The following is a 21,606-nucleotide window of genomic DNA, read 5'->3' on the forward strand; positions in this document are numbered from 1 at the left end:
GAGGGGGAGGCGGGGCACAATGAGGGAGGAAAGGGGCGTTAGCCCTGGGAGGAACGCGAGTGCGGAGGGGCGGACCTGGGAGTAATTCCAACCAATGGACAGGGAGCTGTGGGCGTGGCCGGAGTGACTCTATCCACTGGGAGGGATCTAGGGGCGGAACCAGAGCGCCACGTGCAGCTGGCGCTGAGCAGCAGCCTGGGCCGGAGGCAGCAGCATGGCGGCGTCGGGAGCGAAGAAAAAACAGCAGCAGCAGCGAGCGGCTGCGGTGGGGGGAGCCGGGCGCAGGCGGCGCAAGGTGGGGGCGGGAACAAGGGCGCCCACTGGGGAGGAGATGGGGGTCGGCTAGGGCAGGAAATGAGGAGCTGGTGGGGGAATCGGGGACGGGCGGCAGGGGGCTGGCTGGGGAGCGGGGCCGGGCTGGGCAGAGGGCTGGCTGGGGAAGCGGGGGCCGGGCTGGGCAGAGGGCTGGCTGGGGAAGCGGGGGCCGGCTGGGCAGAGGGCTGGCTGGGAAGCGGGGACAGGGGCTGGGTAGGGGGAATGGGGCAGGGTGCTGGCTGGGGGAAGCGGGGGACAGGGGCTGGGTAGGGGGAATGGGGCAGGGTGCTGGGTGGGGGAATTGGGGGCTGGAGGGGTTGGATGGGGGAACGGGGTGGAAGGCTAGAGGGGCTGGCAGGAGCTAGGGTAGGGGAACGGAGGTGGGCGGGGGGCAAACGGGCTGGGGAGAATGGGAGAGGAAGCAAGGATTTCCTAGGCTGGCTAAGGTAGTTGCCTATCACTTTTCCTCTGATTAGTGTGGGCTGGAGGTGACAACATTCTGGGGATCTTAGGGTGGTTGCAAGGAGTGAGTGCTCCCTGCCCATTGTCCCCCTTCCTCCCAGTTATGAGAGGAGAGACAGCGTGGGCTGGTATGTCGTCTCCTCCCCCCCCACACACACACCTTGTTGCTGTAGCCAGGATGTGCTGAAAGAGGGTTTTGTTCTTGAGATCCCTGATGCAGAGGAGAAATCCTGGCAGAAAGCCGGCTCGAAGCTGGATGAGGAGATCTCCAGCGACTCCGATGCAGAGAGGTAATGCGCTAGCCCTCCCTGTGGATGTTGCCCCAAAGGGTCCCTCCGCTAACCACCCTGCAGAGCAGAACCCAGGAAACATCCCTACCCATGCACACCCCTCCTTCCACTCCAAGGTGCCCAAACACTGTAGAGGTGAGGGCCATAGAAATACAGAGTGAGAGATCCCTCCTCCTGGGGTTCAGTGGGGGGAAACAAAGTGGGACACCCAGAGCTCTTCTTTTGTATGCTTTTCCTGAGATTGCTGTGCAACTTCCTACAATCAGGAGACAGTGGTTTCGGGGACCTGTCCCAGACTGGGGAATGAACTCCCCCAGGAATTAAGGACCATCACCACAGGGTGTATAAAGAAAATCCCAGACCACTCCACTGCATACACTTCCCAGATGCCACAGTGATGAGCATGGTGTAAATATCTACATAGACTAGAATCTGGCTCCATGGTTCTATGCAGGCTGTTCCATTCTGTTCATTGGGATGGCATCTTGCAGAACTATAGTTACAGTTGCACAAAGCACTTCATTCCAAGCCAGACTTTCACAGTCCCTCTCACTTAAAGTGGTGGGGGCCACTGATTCAGAAATGTGGGGTCTAACACTAGGTGGTGGGGACCCTCTCCACTTCACGTTATTTCTTGGTTAATTACAAAGAACTTGCCCTTTTATACACTTCTAAATGAAGTTGAGTGGTGCCTGTTTACGTACTTAAACTGCTGTGCATGAATGTCCCTCTGTACACAAACTACAGTCCAAAAGCAGATTGTATTGACTGGATATTAGACTACAAATGGTCTATAGAGTGAAAGGTGTTATGGTTGGAGGAAGAGACCCCCTCCCATGCACACGCCTACCCTCCCTCTCTTCCCCTGTAGCCCTACATTTGGTGGGAAGCGGAAGAAGGACAGTGAGGCAGATGAGATTGAAGAGACAGCACAGGAGAAGAAGCTGAGATTAGCCAAACTTTACCTGAAGCAGCTTCGACAGCAGGGTGAGTATTTGGCAGGCTGGGTGCATGTGGCTGGGCAGTGCAGGGGATGCTATTGAGGAGCGAGGACATTAGTAGCTGTACCTCACCACTGCTGCTCTTCCTTACTGATTTGCACACAGGAATTGTGCCTCTTCCCTGCTACTCAGGCTTCAGTGCTGTAATGACTGGACTGCTTTCGCTTGATGAAATTTAGTATTAAGCACAGACCCCAAAGAAAAGGCAGTCTAAACTCCTTGGGGACAATCTAAATAGTTTAATGCGTTTACTAGTATACAGAGAAGTATAAAACTAAAAGTGACAAAAATGCGGTGTCTCATACTCCTTTCCTGCTTGCTTACTTTCCTAAATGTGGCAATTCAACATAGGTGTCCCAGTCGCTACACAAATCGAATCTACAGTTTGTCTTGACATGTGTTGTCTGTGTTCCAAGTAACTTGAAAGAAAAGCTCTGAAATGCTTTCTTTGTCATCTGCGTTGTTATGTCCTGAAGCTCGTTGTAAGTCATCTGCTATGTAAAATACTATCTATCTTGGATAAATTCTGCAACAGTTGCAGAATAAGCTGCTGGTCTCTGAGTGCATCACCTGAGGCGTCAGGCCTTGCCTAGCCTGGGACAGGATTTTGCAATTCTCCTACTCTTAGACTGGGCTACTATATCCTGGGTATCAAGGCTGGTTATCCTGCAGGTGATTGAGTTTGGCACCTGCAGTTTTTCCCTTTAGGAGTCTGATCAGCAGTAATGTAAGATAGTGGACTTACCGCTGGAGTTCCCCCACGAGGATCGGTGTGGCATAGCATCCTTTTCCTCATCTAGTTCCCCCTGCTGACAGCTGCAGGGGTCTCTTCTCATGACATGGCCCTCTGGTCAGGTCACGCTTTAGTCCCATGCATTTTGGGTTAACAGTGTTGCAGGTCAGAGGTACCAGAACTCTTCCACCCTTCCCAGGGTTGATCCTCTGCAGGCTTTGCCCCCATCCCAGGCTCTGCAGGGCCTTTCCTCTCTTACAGAAGGCTGCCTCCCCAGGCTTTATCCCTGACGGTCTGGCTCCTCCCAGGCCACTGACCGTTAAGGCTTCTTTCCTAGAGCAGGGTTTCTCAAACTGGGGTCACCACTTGTGTAGGGAAAGCCCCTGGCGGGCCGGGCCGGTGTGTTTACCTGCCCTGTCCGCAGGTCCGGCCGATCGTGGCTCCCACTGGCTTCCAGCAGCTCCCATTGGCCCGGAGCTGCGATCGGCCGGACCTGGGGACGGGGCAGGTAAACACATCGGCCCGGCCCGCCAGGGGCTTTCCCTACACAAGCGGTGGCCCCTGTTTGAGAAACCCTGCCTTAGAGTCTCTCTTCTCCCTGGCCTGCTTTAAGGGTCCCCTTCTCCACCCTACCCTCGCCCTTCAGGAACATTTCCAGGACACAAGTTCCTTTCTGTAGGCTCCCCTGTGGTTCCTCTCCCAGAGAGTGGAAACTCTCCTGGGGCTCCTGCCAGACTTCTCTCCTTGAGAGGATTCCTGAACATCCTCCTAGTCTCCCCATGCTCTAGTCTCGCAGAGCAACTGCAAAGTTTCTCCCTCCAGCCCCCTTCTGCTCAGGGCTTCCTCTCTTTTATAGCACCACTAGCTGGGCGTCATCTTCAGTTAAGTCTGACCCACCCTCCAGCTGGGTTAATTGGCCTTTCCCTGCCACAGTGACCCTCACAGGTGTGTGTAGTGCCAAAACAGGCTCTTAAAACCACAATTTCTATGCTGTAGTAGGAACAAAGCATTGGAGAGAGAGGATTATAGAACAGAACCATCTAGACACATCTGCCTTGTCTAAAGGCTTACAATCCCCCGCTGTTAGCCTAGGCAGGCATGACCTCTTCAGACAACCCACCGGGTGCCTGTCTCAGCCTGTTTTTTCCCCCTCCCTTGAGAGAGGGTTCCTTTTTAACCCTCTGGCAGCTTTTTTACTCTGTTCCTGGGCTCTGACCCTTCTGGTCAACAATCCTGTAGGCTCAGCAGGAGACAGAGCCAGAATCATGAAAGCACAAAGGCCTGGCATTGTCCTTAATAACTCTCAGGTGTTTGTGGAGTGGTGGCTTAGCTATTCTTCCTTGCTGCTGGTTTTCCCAGGCTGCCCTGTTGATCTGACTGGCTAGTCATACAGTAAGCACCCCAATAATCAAGCCAACATACAGAACTTGTAAATTAGAAAGCAGCTCCAAATCATCAGTCTGCATCCAAGATCTTGTCATCCTTCAACGTCTCATTGGGGAAGCACAAATAGGGTGTCATTAAAGAATCTAAATTAGACACGTGCCAGGTTTAAAACTGCTAGTGAGACTGTGCTGTAGTTCATAGATTCCAAGGCCAGAAAGGGACCACTGTGCTCTCATGTAGTCTGAGCTCCTGTATAACACAGGCCAGAAAACTGCCCTGAAATAATTCCTGTTTGAACTAGGGTGGCTCTTTTAAAATACACTTTGTATCCCCCTTATATAGGATTGACAGTGATGGAAAATGCACCATGACACTTGGTAAAACTGTTCAATGGTTAATTACCCTCACTGAAAAATGTACACCATATCTCCAGTCTGAATTTGTCAACCACCTGTAACTTTATCCTTTGCATGTAATGGCAGTAAAAGACTTTAAAAAAAACAAAACAGGTTGAGGGTAAATCTAGGTGGCTTGTTTTCGTAGCAGGATAAGTACAAGTCTCACTGAGACTAATATAACAAGAGGGCAGTGTTACTACTGTAGCTTGTTCTGGGGAATGCTTCAGAGGGAGTATAGCAGTTAGATCAAGAGGCCTGGATTCTGACCTTGGATCTGCTGCCAGTTTACTGTGAGATGTTGGGCAAGGCCATCCCTTCTCTGCACATCCATTTCAATGCTTGTTAAAGTGGGGACAATACAGGAGCCATGGGCATGATGCAGTTCTAGCTTTCAGCTGCATTCACACTAAGCCCTGGCTCCATTCCCCATTGAGCTAACAAAATCACCACCTAACCCAGCAGGGAACTGACCCAAAATAGGACTTTGCAATGGCAGGAACGTCCCGAGACACTAGCAGCTTTAAGATTCAATTGCACATAACAGCAAGCACATCATGTTTTCCCAAGATTTCTGTGTAGTGCCAAAGGATGCATGGACTATAAGCTTGGATCCTACAATGCCACACTTGTCATAAGAACCTCTATAAAATAGTGACCCAGTGAGGAAGCTTCAGGTGTCAGTCACACCTGCAGCACCCCCTATCCAGCTGTTTTAAAAATTTTTCCTAGAAAAGGATATAAAACGTTTATGCAGCCAGATGAAGCCCTGAAGTATGCTCAGGAACTGCTTGTAGTATGGGCACAGTGATACATTACCGCTTTAAGGCAGAGTTTAAGAGCTAGAAAGCTTAAGTTTCCACATGTTGATATGGGGGATGCATGGTCTGCTGTTGACCAGGAAGCTACTGTAAATGAGACTGTGCTCGATGATCTGGGGTCTAAGTCTGGAGCAGGAGGTCTGACCAAGCAATCGCTGGGGACCAGCTCCCCGTATTTGCATAGTTAAAAGCCTGTGCTAACCTTCCAATGTGTAGTTCTTTGAGGGCTGTCTGCTGCTTGCTCCTCCTCTTGGAGAGGAAGCTCTGCTAATGCAGGAATGTTCATTGCTTCAGTCGTATGTCACCAGCCTTCTTGCTGTGCATGCGGATTTCCATTCCTAACATGCTGTCTCTGTGCTTGTCTCTTGGGCAGAGGAGGAAAAGGCAGAAGAGGAGGCCTTGGAAGAGGACTTGGTTGCTGGCCGACTGAAGGAAGATGTGGTGAGTAGGCTGCTTGGGGGAGAGGAGTTAATGGATTCAGGGGCTCCTTGCTTGCTTGCTGACGTCTTCTCTTTTGAATCGCATCTGCTTCTTCCCTTCTGATGCTCCTGGAGCCCTGGGGATTCTCCCCCCCCCCCCCCAATTCCTTTCAGCCTGCCCTTGAGGGCCTGTCTCGTGGCTACAATCTCTGAGATGAGTGTCTGCTCACTCCCACACAAATGTGCATTTGACTTTTACCGTGGCTTCCATTAAGTGGCCAGAGCAAAGCTAAGTCTCTGCCTTCCAAACATCCCCCAGCTAGAGAGAAAGTGACTTGAATCTCTGCGTGGAATTTTTTACACACCCGTGTGTGCGCGCGCTCTCTCTCTCTCTCTTCCCCACTCCCCCCCCTTCTGATTCACACTGGCCTATGGCTTTCTGAACCTGAGGGGAACCAAGCAGCTGCTCCATGCATGGGAACCCTGTCCTCTGCTAGGCAGAGAGGTAAACACACCCATGGGCCTCTTTGCATATTCCTGTTTAAACAATCAGCATTCTTAAGGTGCCCATCACCTAGGTTGCCTAACACATGTATTGGCTTACTGTTAATATAAGTATTGGGAAGTTATGTTCACTGCTTCACGGCTAAGATCAAATGTACTCTCTCCACAATTCTGTCCACCCTTGTCAAGTATCCCATAACACCTTGCATTTGCAGAAGTAAGCTTTGGATTAGGAAGATAGGAAAATGTTCAGGATCAGCACACAAGAGTGTTTTACCATAGCAAGAGGTAGGGAGTAACTCTCTCAGGCTACTACTAGAATGTCCCAAAGGAAAAAGATAAGACCATGTTCTACCATCTTGCAAACTGCAGAGGTGCCTTCACGGGCCTAGTACCAGGAATGCATGCTCTCAGAACAAAGAGGTAAGGGGGTACAGCATGGTACCAGAAAAACAGCATAGAAAGCTGATTGGTTAAATCCAGTTTCAGGTGATGTACACAGCACTTCTTGTAAATGGGTAAGATATAAAAAGATGGCTTTAGGCTGGTGACTTTGGGAGCACATCTTCGGTATAAGATGAATTTAACACTTCATGAGAGATTCCTGGAGCCAGGTTTGATATGATACTGTTCTTCCTGTCCTATGCTTTTTATTGGCTTATAATATAATATACCCATCTCCTAGAACTGGAAGGGACCCTGAAAGGTCATTGAGTCCAGCCCCCTGTCTTCACTAGCAGGGTCAAGTACTGATTTTACCCCAGATCCCTAAATGGCCTCCTCAAGGATTGAACTCACAGCCCTGGGTTTAGCAGGCCAATGCTCAAACCACTGAGCTATCCCTCCCCCCAGGGCAACAAGCCTGGGTGACATTGGTGGTTTGGTTTTCTGGAATGTATTTCAGGCTAAACCAAAGCGTGGTCAAGCAGTTGACTGTGCAACTGAACAATTTTTTTGCATCTAAATTGTCCTCAATCCACATCTTGTAAGGGCAGAATAGCCTCCACTCTGCAGGGACTGAGTGCCTAGGGCTTTGCTGCTCATGTCTAACTGCCTCGTACTTTCAACAGCTTGAACAGAAGGGAAAACTGCAGCGACTGATCGCCAAAGATGTAAGTTTGCAAAGCTTCGAATGAACAGCTCTGCTTCAGAGTTGGGTGGGGGCAGGGAGACATCGCTGGCAGCCTGTTCTCCCTTGGGTGGGGTGGTGTCATGTCATGTGATCCCTTTCTGGAGTGGCTCAATCTCCCAGCTGTCAGATCGACTGTTCTCTCCCAATGCAGGCGCCTCGGATGAGCTTGCTCCTAGTTCAGTTGAAAATAACAGCATTTGCATGTTAGGGCAAGGTGGCCCTGCACTAACCTGGGACTCTTGTGGATCCAGGTTTGCTCTGGAAGTGTGGCCTAATAGGTAGAGCCCTGGACTGGATGGCAGCAGACCTGGGTTCAATTCCATGCTCTGCCACACACTTCTTGAGTGACCTTGGGCAAGTCATGTGGCATGTTTGTTCCTTAGTTTCCTATCTGTAAAATGGGGATAATAGCATTGCCCTATCACAGGGGTGTTGGTAGTGCTCTGTTATTGGTAATGGGGGTGGTGGTGGGGTATATAAGTACCTTAAATATTTGAAAATCTTGGCCTTCTAAAGTTGGGTGCTGACAGCTAGATCTTTGAGGTGCTGCGCTCCCACTAAAGTCAGCGTGTATCCCATCACCAGGGATAAAATAGCTCGCAACCCCATGCAAGTTCTGTGGTGTCGGAGCGCTTTGTTAATGAGGTGCTGTGTGTGAACAGTTGCAGCCTCCAGATACAGCAGCCATCCGAGTGCTGCGAGGTCACCAGCTGCCCATCACCTGCCTGGTCATCTCTCCAGATGACAAGTGCATCTTCTCAGCTGCCAAAGATTGCTCCATCATCAAATGTGAGTTTTTCCTAGGCCACCTCCTCTCTTAGTCCAGTGGCTTGCAGGTTTCAGCATTTCCAAAGACAGTTGTGAAGAGCATCCTCTCCCATAACCTGGCTGGGCTCCATCTCCCGGCAGGTGCTGTGTTCACACGTTAGAGCTGTGCAGGGCAGGCTGTCGGAGCTTGTCAATTTCTAGCTTTGCTTGTAGCCTCCTCTTCTGAAGAGAAGTCTCTTGCTTTGTTACAAGCTAGATTTTAGCGCTGGAGCAGCACTGACCCTGCAAGCAGGATCTAAATCTTGAGAAGTGTCCACTAATTTGGGAGGGGGGTTCCCCCTCAGTTCTTGAGTGCTTAGCTCCAAACACCTATACCCCTGTTTTCCAGAAGTGCCATGCACACCCAGCTTCCACTGCCTTTGGGGGAGGGGAGGGAGGGAGAGAGAGAGAGAGAGAGAAATGGGTGCTTAGATCTTAGGAGCCCAAAATGAGTTGACCCTCCTGAAAAAAATGAGTCAGTCTTTAGCATTCACTGTGGGCTGGCAGGCACTGTTAAGTACAGCATCAGCTCTGCCCTCTGGCAGCTTGCTTTGGGGCTGGTGCAGGAACTCCACTGTACTGTTGTGATCCTCCTGCACCTTGCTCTGAGCAGATGTGGATCCATCAGGTGTACCTTGCACTCTCTACTTCCTAATCCTCTGGGGAGGCGCTGGCCCTGTCTCCATGGCCTTTGGCTTGCCAAGAGGACACGCTGGCCAAGGCAGCCCTGCTAGTCTGGCTAAGCAAGCCAGAGGCTTAGCCCTGCAGAATGAGGCAGGAGGTGACCGATGCAGTCTGCTGCAGGGGATGTGGAGAGCGGGAAGAAGTTGCACGTGATCCCTGGAGGGAAGAAGGGGACAGAGGCCCAGCACGTCGGCCACACAGCGCATGTTCTCTCCATGGCCATCTCGTCAGATGGCAAATACCTGGTAAGGAGGAGCGGCCGTGCCCTGCCCTCTCCCCTACTGGCTGGCTCACCCTTGTTCTCTAGTCATGCAGTGAGAGGAAGCTCTTGCCGTTTGAATTCTTGGCACTCGCTGTCAGCTTTCTGCTTCATTGCAAATGCTGGACCCCCTTTGATCCCCCACCCTGCTGCCCGCTCTCTGTCCCTGGCCCCCCCTTGGAGCTGGGTGGGCTGCTCTGACAGGTAGAGCTGGGCGCTGCCATCTTCCAGAAAGGATACAGGAGCTGCAAACAGCACATCAGCTGTGAGTGCATGGTACATGGCTTGTATGGTGAGACCTTGTTGGGGGAGCTTGCTCTGATAGAAGCAGGGTCCATCTCTGCCCCAGTGGTGAAATGCTGATGGCTGCTGTGCCACGATTGGGCCCATTCACCCGTCACTGACGGCACACACAATATCACTGCTGCCTGTTTGGCCAGCTGCACGGCTAGATCTCACCAGCCTTGGGCTCCAGCGTTGGCTGTGGTGCTGATGGGACCATCCCGAGAGGAGGAGGAAGGGCAAAGGCTGTTTGCTCTGTATGCTCTCGGGGGAAGACAGTGAGCTGGGAACAAAACCAAGGGGTGGCTGGTGGGGAATCCCATCTCCCATCTGGCTGAGACCTCTCCTGCTGGCCGGCTCTGCCCCCCGAGTCTCCCTGTGGGCCTCTGAAATGGCAGCAGAACATAATAGCGCAGCCATGCAGCCTGCTGTGATGACACAGACCCTGGAAAGCTTGTTAGGGGCTGCTGGTAAGAGTGTCCTCTGTCCCCTGCCAGGCCACAGGAGACAGGAACAAACTGATCATGATCTGGGAGGCTGTCACATGCAAGCACCTATATAAATTCACTGGCCATCGAGATGCTGTGACGGTGAGTGGCTGGAGGGCTGGGGGGGAGTAGTTCAGACACAACTAGGCGGCTCCGAGCACCCAATCCTTCCACGCTGACTTGGGAAACATATCGAGGCTCTGCCTAAAAGTCAGGGAGCCCTTTCTCCATGGGAATCCTCTTCCCCCTTTGCCGAGTGCCTTTCCTCTGAGGTGCTGAGCTTGGGAGGGGTGGGAAATTTGGCTATTTTCCCTAGGGTAGTCACCTTGGAGAAGGCAGTTTTGGATTGGCATTAAAGCCGCTCTTCTGTATTTAGCACCGGTCTCTCCCCCCACGCAGGGCTTGTCGTTCCAGAAGGGCACTCACCAGCTGTACAGCGCCTCGCACGATCGCTCCGTCAAAGTCTGGAACGTGGCTGAGAACGCCTACGTGGAAACTCTGTGAGGACCCAGTTCTCTGTGCCCTGGGGCAGGAGAGCCACGGAGGCTGAGCTGGGAGGATTGTGTGGCTTTTGGGGTGACCCTGGAGACGGAAGACTGGGATTCCTGGGCAGGGGGCTCCAGCGGACTTGGCCCAGCAATGCATTTGGCCCCCAAGCTGTCCTATGGTCACTGCTCAAGGCTGCCCTGCCCTAACGAGCGGCCCATTCAGTTTGGTGGCACCCATGGTCAGGCTCACCTGATCAGGAGCCTTCCTACTGCATCAGTAGCTGTGATGTGGCTGCAGCTCAGAAATCTCCTGAGGGCCTGAGTCATTCTTCCTGAGCATGGTTACCTGAGATAGACGTCGCCATGTCTTCTGCCAGCTGTGTCTGGTGAGAGGCCAAGTATTCTGTGGGCGGAGAGGCCTGGTGGGCTGTAGCCACAAGCTCCCCATCCAGGAGAACCAGTGATCAGCATTGGCCATGCGGTGGTGGGAGATGGTGACCATCCAGGCTGAGAATGCAGAGCCTGGGTGGGAAGGGATGTAGAAGGTGCCAGGCTGGGCTCCCTGGGTTACTGAGACTGGGTCTCATCTTCTGCTCGGTTTGCCCCCGACTCCAGGTTTGGGCACCAGGATGCAATCACGGGGCTGGACAGCCTGAGCCGGGAGTGCTGCGTCACATCAGGAGGGCGAGACGGCACCGTCCGGGTCTGGAAGATCCCTGAGGAGTCTCAGCTTGTGTTCTATGGGCACCAGTAGGTGTGGGCAGTAGCCCCTGCAGAGGGCGGGGAGGGCAGCAGGGCGTCTGCTCTGCTTAACCGGCTTCGCCTTCCATGGCAGCTCCTCTTCCAAAGCCATCTGGTGGCTGCCAGCAACTGCGCTGCGATCCCTGGTCTGTTCTATGTCCCCTCCACTCTGCAGCCCAGTGTCTTGTCAGATGCCTCCCAGCACCTGCCTTGTGCATGGTTATCGGCCACACCTGTTGAGCTGGTGGTGGCACATGCTACCTTGCCTAGAGCCTGCAGGAGTGATGCAGACATGCTGGGTTGGGGAGGCTGGCTGTCGGCCATCCACAGCACTGCATGGTGCATGGGACCGCTCCTCACTGCAGCAGCTCCTGGAAGCAGCTCAAGCCAAGCTCCCATATCACGGTGGTGCAGCGTGGAACTAGGCCAGCCAGGCTGAACCACAGGGCAAGTAGCTCAGCCGGCAGGAGGACTCGTTCAGAGCATTCATGCCAGATCCCAGTGGGGGAGCAACCAAAAGGGGAAATGTGCCCTTCTGGGAGGTGACCTAGGGAATGCTCCACCTCCAGGGGCTGCCTGTTGCAGTGAGGGGCTGCCAGGGAGGCTTGTTCTGAAGCATGCTGAGTGCCACCAGCACAGTCTCCTTTGAGGGGTGGTGTTGGAAGCCCGGTCTGCGCTCAGCTCAAGTTCTCGGGCTACCATTGCCTCTGGGGCTCTGGCACCCTGCAGGGTAACTTCCCAGGGAGCCCACAGCCACAAATCCTTCTTCCCTCTGCCCATCTTAGGGGCTCCATCGACTGCGTCCAGCTGATCAATGAGGAGCACATGGTGTCCGGTGCGGACGACGGGTGAGTAACCCTGCTGGAGACATGCTGGGGGTGCTGCAGGCCTGCGCTCTGGCACGTAACTTCATCCGCTCCACGTCTCACAACAGGTCGGTCGCCCTTTGGGGACTTTCGAAGAAGAAGCCACTCACGACGGTGAGGCAAGCACACAGTAACCACGGCGCCCAGGGCTTGGAGCAGCCGTACTGGATCTCCTCGGTGGCCACCCTGCTGAACAGTGACGTTGTAGCCACAGGTGCCTCGCGCTGTGAGACCCTTGCTTTTGCTGTTGCTTTGGGACTGGGTCGGGGAGGAAGGATGCAGTACATTGCAGGCCCCCAGCAGCTGGGCGATCTCGGCTTCCTCCCCGGCTCTTATCCTCCCTGCAGCTTGGGCCAGCACTCTGTACAGCTGGGACAATGCCTGTCTCGTGGGCGGGGCCGGGTTACTGTTTGAAGTGCTCTGAGGGGCTCAGCTGGAAAGGGCCCTGGCTCATTCCTCAGGCTCCTAACTCCTCTCTTCTTCTGGGAACCTGGCTCTGCTTTCCTGGCAGCCCTGGGGAATTTGCCCACAACTGGCCCTATGCTGCCCTCAGCTAGCCCAGGCCCTGCCACTCCTACAGCTCCTACCCCTGGTACTGCCACCCTGGCTTAAACTAGCTGAGGAGTGGGGAAATCCTGCTTGGATGGGAAGGGAGTGGTTTGGGGCAGGCTGGGACGGGAAGTAGGGCTTGGTTTGAACTTGGATCCATGTCACATACTATAAGTGACTGGTGAGCTCGGAGCAAGAGGTGCAAATGCTGCTCTTGGGGTCCTGGGGACATTGGCTGGGCCTCTCCAGAGAGCTACGGCCTCGTGACCACTCTGTCCTGTGTGTCACTGGCAGGAGATCGCTGCATCGCTCTCCGCTCTGGTCCTGACTCACTCCCCCAGAGTGATGAGGATCCACTGCCACCTAACCCCAGGCAGGATGATGTTTTCCCCTAGAATAGGCCAGCCTGCTGCTCCAGTTGCCCAGCCAGCAGCTTCAGCTTCCTGTGGTCCCTGTTGTGTTGGTGGGGTGGCAGGGAGGGGGAGCTGGGCTGTGTGGAGCGCCAGTCATGGATGCCAGCAGGGCTTGGTGTGGTGGCAGGGCTGTGGGCCATGGGAGACCACGCTAGCTTGGATCAGTGCAGATCGCGGGTAAGCGGGGCCCGGGGGAGGTGCAGGGCCTGGCCGCCCAAGGCCCTCACATTCTGCTCTGTGACCACAGGCTCGCACAGCTCCAGTGTGCGGCTGTGGAAGTGTGGCGAGGGATTCCGAAGGCTGGAGCCGCTCTTCGACATCCCCCTGGTAAGAAAGGGGCACGGGCGTGCGGGCAGGAAGGCTCCCTCTTGGCAGGCGAGGCTCATGGGAGCGAATGCTTGGGGCTGAGCAGAGATGGGACTTTCCCTCTTCTGTCTAGCTGGGTTCCCCTTCCCCAAACGAGTCTGCTGTGCAGGTTGGGGTGAGGGGGTGCAGGTTTTGCTGGGGTCCGGAATAAACCCAGAGGGGCTCCCTCCCATCTGGTGTGTGAAGCCAGTGAATTGCTGAGATTAAATCCTTCCTCGGCCTGATCGAAGTTGCATTGCCCTAATGGGAGCCGTGCACTCGAGTGTCCCGGCAGACTAATAGCTCTCAAGCCTGCGGTACTGGCCTCATGCCTCTCTCTCTCTCTCTTCCTCTCTCTCAGATCGGCTTTGTCAACAGCTTGAAGTTCTCGAATGCTGGGGATTTCCTGGTTGTTGGGGTTGGACAGGAACACAGGTACCGGCCTTGCTGCTAGCTACAGGCTACATGGGGTCTCCAGGGGCTCTGGCCCAAGGCCCCAGACGCTAATCCCAGACTCTCTCCCAGCCCTTGGGGTCGTCCCTCTGCAGTGTGCAGTCTGGAGGAGCTGGTGATGGGGTGGAGCCTGTGCTGGGTGCTTAGAAAAATCCAACATTTGGCATTAGACTCTTCTTCAGCTGGGAAGAAGGGTCTGTTAAATGCTGGGAAGGGGCAGCTTTCAGGGTGAAGCATGCGAGGAGTGGGCTGTCAAGGAGGGGAGGGCAGAAAATGGCACTAACCCTCTTAAAAGCCAGGCTGGCACCGTTATGAAACTCCTCCTGCCATTGCTCCAGGCCAGCCTTACCAGTGACTTGCTTTCTCCTGGGGGAAATGGAGACAAACCTTCCCCTTCTGTAGACCAGAGATGGCGGCTCTCGGGTGATGGGAGGCTGGATCTCTGCAAAGCACTCCAAGAGCCCCGGGCAGGCGCTAGAGCAGTGTGAAGCACTGACTGCCAGCACCGGGACCCTCTGAGGAGGGAGCTCGGCTTGGCACCAGGTGGCTTTCTTTCTGGAGAGTGGTGGAAATAAAAGCTCTCGTGTTCAGGTTGGGCCGCTGGTGGCGAATTAAAGAAGCCAAGAACAGCATCTGCATCATCCCGCTGCAGAGGACGGCAGCTGACAGCGCACAGCCAGCTGACAGCTCCTAACCCTACTCCCCTCTTGCATACGGTCGTGTTGCTGCTAGAGCTTTGTGAGACTCTTGAGTTAAAACTTCGCATTAAAAGCAAACCCCTGTGTAAAACCCTGCTGTCAGTGTCAGCCTGTCTACGGCTCGGATGCTTTGTCACAAGCGAAACCGGAGGCAAGGACGTCTTCTCTGGGACCAGTTGCAGGCTGGGCACAAGAGGAAAGGGAGGTGCAGCATGTGAAATGAAAAGCCCAGGCTCCCCTCGCTCTGCAGCCAGAGCTGCATGGCAGTGGGGAGGATCTTCGACAAGCTTACTCCTGCCCCTGAAAGGCCAGCAACAGAACCTGAACCTGCTCCCTGTGAGCTGCTGAGACCTGGCCTTTTGTGGGGGGGGGAGGAGGGGAATGGACATGCAGACTAAGCAGCCTCAGTCTGACTTCCTCCTTTCCCAAGAACAGGCAGAACCACTCACTCAAATGGCCCATGACCTTCAAGGGCATGTTGCAAGGGGCAGCCCTGTCTCTGCCTGCAGAGATCCCATGAAGAATTCCCTTTCTCCACCAGATGTTGGAGTTTGTGGCAGGGCCCAGGATTCTCTCTTCCCTTTCCTGCTTAGCCTCAGGGATCCAGACCTCAAGGGGTGGGTGGGTGTAGGGGGGGGGGGGGCAGTTGTGCAGCAGATCTGGAGAGACACTATTGCCTGTAGTCAAACAAGGAGACAGGCCTCTTATGCCTCTGCTCCAGAAATGTAGCGTGCAATCACACCATGAGCCCTCCCTCATTCTGATCAGTCTGGGGGTGAGTTTGTTTTTGTTTTACTCTCCCTTGGTCTCGGTGCTGCGGAGCTTTGGACTGCTGATGCAGATCTCTGTTGTACATGCCATCCAGGGAGGTTTGGAAGCTACCATTCATAGCTGCTCATGTACTAAAGTTCAAGTGTCACTTGTTTTGCCTCAAGTTTCGAGGCATTTTTGAAATGCATCTGTGCTAACAGCAGCCACAGCCTCGGAGACTGAATTAAGTGCTGTCATGTCTGTTTCCACCTGGGATCTGTCTCCAAGAAGAGCAGCTCTAAACTCTGCATTTTGATCAAACTGGAGCGTGCAGTGGGGGTTAGGCTGTTTAGTACTAAGCTAGAAAAGCAGGACTATTAAAAAACCATCTCCTGTAGTTAAGATTTTAATCTCAGCTGTGACACTACGTGTTTTGTTCTTTTAAACAGAGCTGTTCCTTGCAGGCTGCTGCCTAAAAGCAGTGACTGCCTGCATGCTGCTTTTACATGGGCTTTTGGCTGCTCTTCTCATTTTTAGAGAGAGAGAGAGGTGGGTGTGTGTGTGTGCGCGCGTGCTCCTGGACCTTCAGGGATACGTACAACTCAGCTGCCTGTGCCAGCTCTGTTCCTATACATCAGCTCGTATGACAGCTGTGTCCGCTCAGCTGTATTGACTCTGCCTGGAGTGGTTCTGTACCTGAGCTGGGCCTCCCTGTGTACTGTACCTGGGGGAATGACACCAATGCTAAGAGTAAAACAAGGCCTAGTATCCCTCCCCACAGCCTGGGCCAGAGGATCACTGAGCACATCATCCGCTAGAGACTGAAGTCCTAGCGTTTGTCCTGCTACAGGTCAGACACAACCTTGGCCTGAGGTCTTACTCATAGACTTTAAGGTCAGAAGGGACCATTATGATCATCTAGTCTGACCTCCTGCACAACGCAGGCCACGGAATCTCACCCACCCGCTCCTGTAACAAACCCCTAACCTATGTCTGAGTTATTGAAATCCTCAAATTGTGGTTTAAAGACCTGCCTTAGCTAAACAGTGGCTTCAACTTGCCAGTGGAGCTAGCCCTGTCCCAGTGTGCTGTCTCTGCTACTCACAGCCCCTGGCTGCTGCACACGTGGAAGACAGCTGTGTACCTTGCATAGTGGGGCAGTGAGGAAAGCTCATTAGAGAGTTAGTTGTCTCCAGTTTAACAGGCAGATGTACAGAGCCTGATCTGGAGTGCCAGCCCTCAGGGAACAAATGGAAGCGTTCAGTAGCTCAGTTCACTCCATCCTTGCAGCCGTAGGCCACAAGCAGATATTAGCATCTGTTTAGGGAAGGAAAACCTAAGGACGGGGAGGGAAGTGATTTCCTTGAGCTACAGCTGCAGCCTCTGCTGTGAGGACAGCTCAGTCCTGAAAGGGCTGCATGCATCCTGGGTTGCAGCCATGAGCCAGGGCCCTGGTGAAGTGGAGGAAGGGGGCTACTGGCAGATGCACTGGGGGTGGCGTCCACCTCCTCTCCCCCTCCCCTTTCCCCTCCATCCCCAGCAGGGGAGCAAGCTAAGTAGCTTTGGCCTCCCGTGGGGTTGGCTTGGGAAAAGTCACTGCTTCTGGCATGGGTATGGGCTCAGCAGCCTGCCGCTGCTGCCAGGGCAGTGGTGACTGGGGGGTGGGTTGCATCTCACTGCTGAGGGTTGCAAGCTGGGACCTGAAAGCTGCCTTTAAAGAGAGTGTAATCAAACTTGGTGAGACAAGGGCTTTGGCCTCCAGCCTGGAAGGGTACAGGTGCGCCTCTGCTAGGGGTAAGCAGAGTCCTGGTGGAAGCAATGGCACTCATCACTGTAGCACCTCCTGGTGCCAGGGTAGGGCAGGACGGGGCTCTGCCCTAGTGTCTTCTGCTGAGCAGTACTGTGGCCTTGGGATGGCCTGATTCTGTTAGTGCAGCCCCCCATCTCTGCCAACACCCAGATAGGGTGACAGAAGTACATCTAGCAGTCCAGACATCCCAGCCTGCAATCCTGCCAGGCTGGTGCTGAGGCCGTTACACCTCCTGGCCCAGGAACCTCTCCCCACCCTCTGCCCTGGGGCACTGCCTAAGGTCCCTGTGTTAAGAGCTAGTGCTGTTCCTTTTAGCCATGCTGCTGCTTCCCTGGGTCCCTTCCAGCCCCGGGGGCTTGCCCAGGAGTCTGTAGTAAAACAGCCTCCCAGACTTCTCCCAGCTCCTCGCTCTGCTGCTGGACCAGGAGCCCCTAGCTCTCCTCACCCTCTTTCCAGGGCCTAGCTCCAGCGCTGGAGCCCACTTGAGCCTGCCTTCCCCCAGCCAAGGAGGGCTGGCTCTGGAGGGAGTCTCTCCTGCCTGACTCTTCTCCGGCTTGGGTCACTAATTATAATTAATTTGCCAGCTCAGGAGGGTTGCTAGGCCCACCTCTTAAAGGGCCAGACAGGCTATAATACTTAGCTAAGGCATTGGGCTGTGTCAGCAAGAAGGGCCTCATAGTGCAAGTGCCTGGATTTGCATGTGTCTAGCCCATGGCTCATAGGCGCTAGGAGGCAGGCACCGCCCATGCAGGAAGGCAGTTCTGACCTCCCAGGGGGCTGAAACTTCCCACACACACAGCTGGCCCTTGCTACTGGCAAGTGAGCTGCCCAAACACTTAGTATGCTGCCATCCCCTTTACCAGCCTCCTACCCCCTCTGCCTTAGCGGAGGGATGTGGGTGGTGGCAGGTGAGGGGAAGAGTTCATAATTAGCCCCTGCCCTGCTGCAGGATACTACTACCTCACCCTTTACACAGCTCAGTAGCATCATCTTCATTTCACAGCTGGGGAAACTGAGGCCCAAGACCACCCAGCAGGCCAGGGACAGAGCTGGGGCTAGAACCCAGGTCTCCCCAGAACCAAGCCAGAGATCTATTCAGTGGGCCACCTTTGCTTTTCTACTTTAGCAACTGCATCGTTTTCTCACCCCAAGGAAAAAGCTTGGTGCTGCCTTGGTTTTTAAAGTGAAGGCCCAGGGACTCCTGCCTAGCTCCCCTAACCTGCCCCCTTCTAGCACCTTAGTGCACAGAGGATTGAACTGACCTGCTGCTGCAACACTTTGCATTATTGTTTGTAGTACAGTGACACAGAGAGGTGGCGGTGGGGCTGGGAGCCCTGTTGGGCAGCCCATACACTGAAGAGTCCACAGGACAAAGGGTGTCAGATGCCCCCATGACAGAGGAACTGAGGCACAAAGTGATAACATGACTCGCCCATGGTGTGTCACACAATCGGGGGTATAGCAGGGCACTGACCCCACATTGCCTGACGCACACAACCCTGCCACTCCATAATCAGTCCCTGGAGCCCTGCAGTTCTTCCAAGAAGACACAGACACCCAGCTCTTGCTTTTTACTCCGGTGAGAGGCCCACATGGCACTGACGGGCGTCCGTTAAAAAAAATGCACTTTATTTACATAAATTACAAAAAACCACAAACTTGGTCACAAAAGATCTACGCTTAAAAACTCGTTTGGCTTGTAATACATGTGTCACAATGATAATAATCCTAGTCAAGGGCCAAAGAACACGCACATTTTTGTTAGCAGCCAGCTAATTATTATAATTTTCTCTCCAGCCAAAAGGCTCCTCCCAATAAATAGTTTATAAAAATTAAAAAAACACCACGAGATACAGAGTTATATTGCCCAGCCCAGCCTAGCCTGTCATTTGGTTTTCAGGATCTCCCTTGCACTGAGTGCCAGCGGCCACAGGTACAGCTGTCCCCGGGGTGAGGGGAGATTAGTGACTAGAAGCAGCGGAGCAGGATGCTGATTTTAGGGCTGATTGAGTGCTAGTGCCTGTCCAGTAGTCAGGAAGAGCGATGGTGCTAACAGGCGTCCTGCTGGAGCAGTGGATAGTATGGTGGGAAGGGAGCATTGGCAGGAGGACAGGACATTGGCACCGGTGTCACGGCTGAGGGCTGGGCACAGCTACGAACACTGGAATTCTAGCATTTAGCACCGACATCATGGAGCTACTGTGAAAAAAGATGCGACCCACAGAAAACTCTTAAGAGAGATCAGCAGCACATTCGCTTAAATAATAACTAATAGCTCACCTGGTTTAAATACTTCTATAGTTCTACAGTAAACACGGATTTTTCCATCAGTCAATTGAAAAACACTGGTGCGACCTCTTTAGCACTAGCCAGTCCACCAGGGCCTTGATACTGATAATGCCTAACGGGAAGTGCTGTCTAATGATGTCATTTGAGACACAGGAAGAGCAGCTCAGCATCTGAAAGGCAGGCGATGCATTGCTGTGAAATTAACCACTAACAAATTCTCATTAAGGATCCAACTTGAAATCTGTGTGATTAACAAAACAAATAGTTACAAGTAATTTACCCATGGCCCTCCACAAACATTGGGGACTTTTGAAATCCCATTTTCCTCTTTCTAAACGTCTCTCCCTGGGGCTGTGAGAAAGACCCACACGAACAACACGAACATGACTATACATATGGGGTGGGGAGGGAGGGGAACGCTACACAAAGTGCTGTCAAGTGTAAAAAGAAAACATACTGGAAAAAAACAGACACCAGTTTTTGATTCTTTACCCTGAGCCTAAGAGTCACTTGTAACCATACTGGGTAACATAATTCAGTGTGAAATGTACATTAGTGTATTCCTTTAAAGCAGGGGTGGCCAACATGAGCCTGAGAAGGAGCCAGAATTTACATTGACAAAGCGCCATAGTAATACATTAGCAGCTCCCCCCCCCCGCCCCACACACACTCCCTGCGCCTCCCACCCAGTGGCAGCCCTGCCAATCAGTGCCTCCCCCTCCTTCCCCGCACCTCCCGATCAGCTGTTTCCTGGTGTACAGGAGGCTGGGGGGGGGCGGGGGGGAGAGGAGTGAGGGCACTGCAGGCTCAAGGGAGGGGACGGGAAGGAGTGGAGTGGGGGCAGGGCCTGTGGCAGAGCCAGGGGTTGAGCAGTGAGCACCCCCTGGCACATTGGAAAGTTGGCGCCTGTAGCTCCAGCCACAGAGTCGGTGCCTATACAAGAAGCTGCATATTAACTTCTGAAGAGCCGCATGTGGCTCCGGAGCCATACGTTGGCCACCCCTGTATAAAGGTTAAAATTAAGGGATTTTTTTTTTGTAGAGTCCTGCATATCCATGGATACCCACCAACCATTTTTGCAGATCGTGGATCAGATGTGGATACAAATTTTGTATCTGCACTGGGCCCTAATGTTTTGGTTTTGATTCTTTGACACATAAAGATGACCTGGAAAGATTTGTCCCTGCTTGTTATTTCCACTTACAACTCTCAGGAATAGCTATACAAGAATGGCCACACTGGGTCAGACCAATGGGCCATCTAGCCCAGTGTCCTTGTCTTCCGACAGGTGCGAGTGGGATATAAATGATGAGTAATCAGGATTATGATGATGTCCCTGTTTTTGCTGGAGAACTCCTTGGAGGACTGGAGAACCTGAATGGCAGCTTTCTCAGCCCTCAATTGAAAGGCCAGCGCATGCTGAACCTTTCACAAAGAGTGTTTTTCTCCCAGGGGTGTGTCAGGTGTTAGAATTAAGTGGAGGTTTACAATAAATAGAACCAAGAGTTTTAAAGAGTCTCACTGAACATGCTTTTCCCTCTTCCAGGCTCTGGGAATGTCACTAGTTGTCCTCCAACAAACACAAGCATATTGAGACCTGATATTTTGAATCTTTGGGGGCAAAAAAGCATCATTAAAAAAAAAGAAAGGACGATTTATGCATCACGCAGAAAACAGGCAATTTTGAGACCAAAATGATGCTGTTTGAAAGTCTCCAAGCAGCTCTGGACAAGAGTGGTACCTTTTGCACTCATCTGCTGGCTCTCGGTGGATGAAGGTGCCAAGAAAACTGCAGCGAAGCAGGGGAGCAGCTTTGCCGCCGGAGTGTTTGGCAGCTCTAAAGCACAGAGCCTGATGGTTTATTGCTGCTTTTGCTGCTGCAGCAGCGCTCGGGCAACTTTGGCTGCTGGGTGATGTCATGGTCAGGCAGCTCCTGGCAGGGTCAGGAATGGGAGTGGTCTGAGGCACCCTGGCCCTCCATGGAATCAGACTGACCCCTCCCCATCCTGCTGCTTATGAAAGGCGTGGGGGCATTCTGGGGGAACAGCCCCTTGGGCAGCCTAATGCAGTGGGAATGTCCTTTTCCTGCTGCCTGTAGAGGCAGAGAGTGAATAGGAAAATAATTAATGCCAGTCAACATGGTTTGATGAAAATAGAGTGTAATATAACAAACTAAATCACCTTTGGACACCAGGCTGCAAGGTCAATGACTTCAGCACATCACAA

At 53.2% G+C, this 21,606-nt stretch overlaps 1 protein-coding gene across 2 annotated transcripts; it reads left to right on the plus strand.

Moving 5' to 3' along the window:
* Positions 1–77: 77 nt before the first annotated feature.
* Positions 78–14,622, plus strand: RRP9 (ribosomal RNA processing 9, U3 small nucleolar RNA binding protein). 2 transcript variants are annotated; one of them, XM_039482770.1, is made up of 15 exons: positions 78–295; positions 985–1,067; positions 1,939–2,054; positions 5,777–5,844; positions 7,397–7,438; positions 8,121–8,247; positions 9,070–9,194; positions 9,988–10,080; positions 10,378–10,478; positions 11,082–11,216; positions 11,993–12,055; positions 12,142–12,299; positions 13,283–13,362; positions 13,742–13,815; positions 14,425–14,622. In XM_039482770.1, the coding sequence occupies exons 1-15, from the start codon at positions 215–217 to the stop codon at positions 14,525–14,527; spliced, it is 1,449 nt and encodes a 482-aa protein (XP_039338704.1). In that variant the 5' UTR covers positions 78–214; the 3' UTR covers positions 14,528–14,622. The 2 variants fall into 2 exon arrangements, with proteins under 2 accessions (XP_039338704.1, XP_039338705.1); XM_039482771.1 differs by having other exon boundaries at positions 79–295; positions 12,142–12,287.
* The last annotated feature ends 6,984 nt before the right edge of the window (positions 14,623–21,606 follow it).

Source organism: Mauremys reevesii, linkage group 7 (assembly GCF_016161935.1).
Source record: "Mauremys reevesii isolate NIE-2019 linkage group 7, ASM1616193v1, whole genome shotgun sequence".
In the NCBI taxonomy this organism is placed as follows: Eukaryota; Metazoa; Chordata; order Testudines; family Geoemydidae; genus Mauremys; species Mauremys reevesii.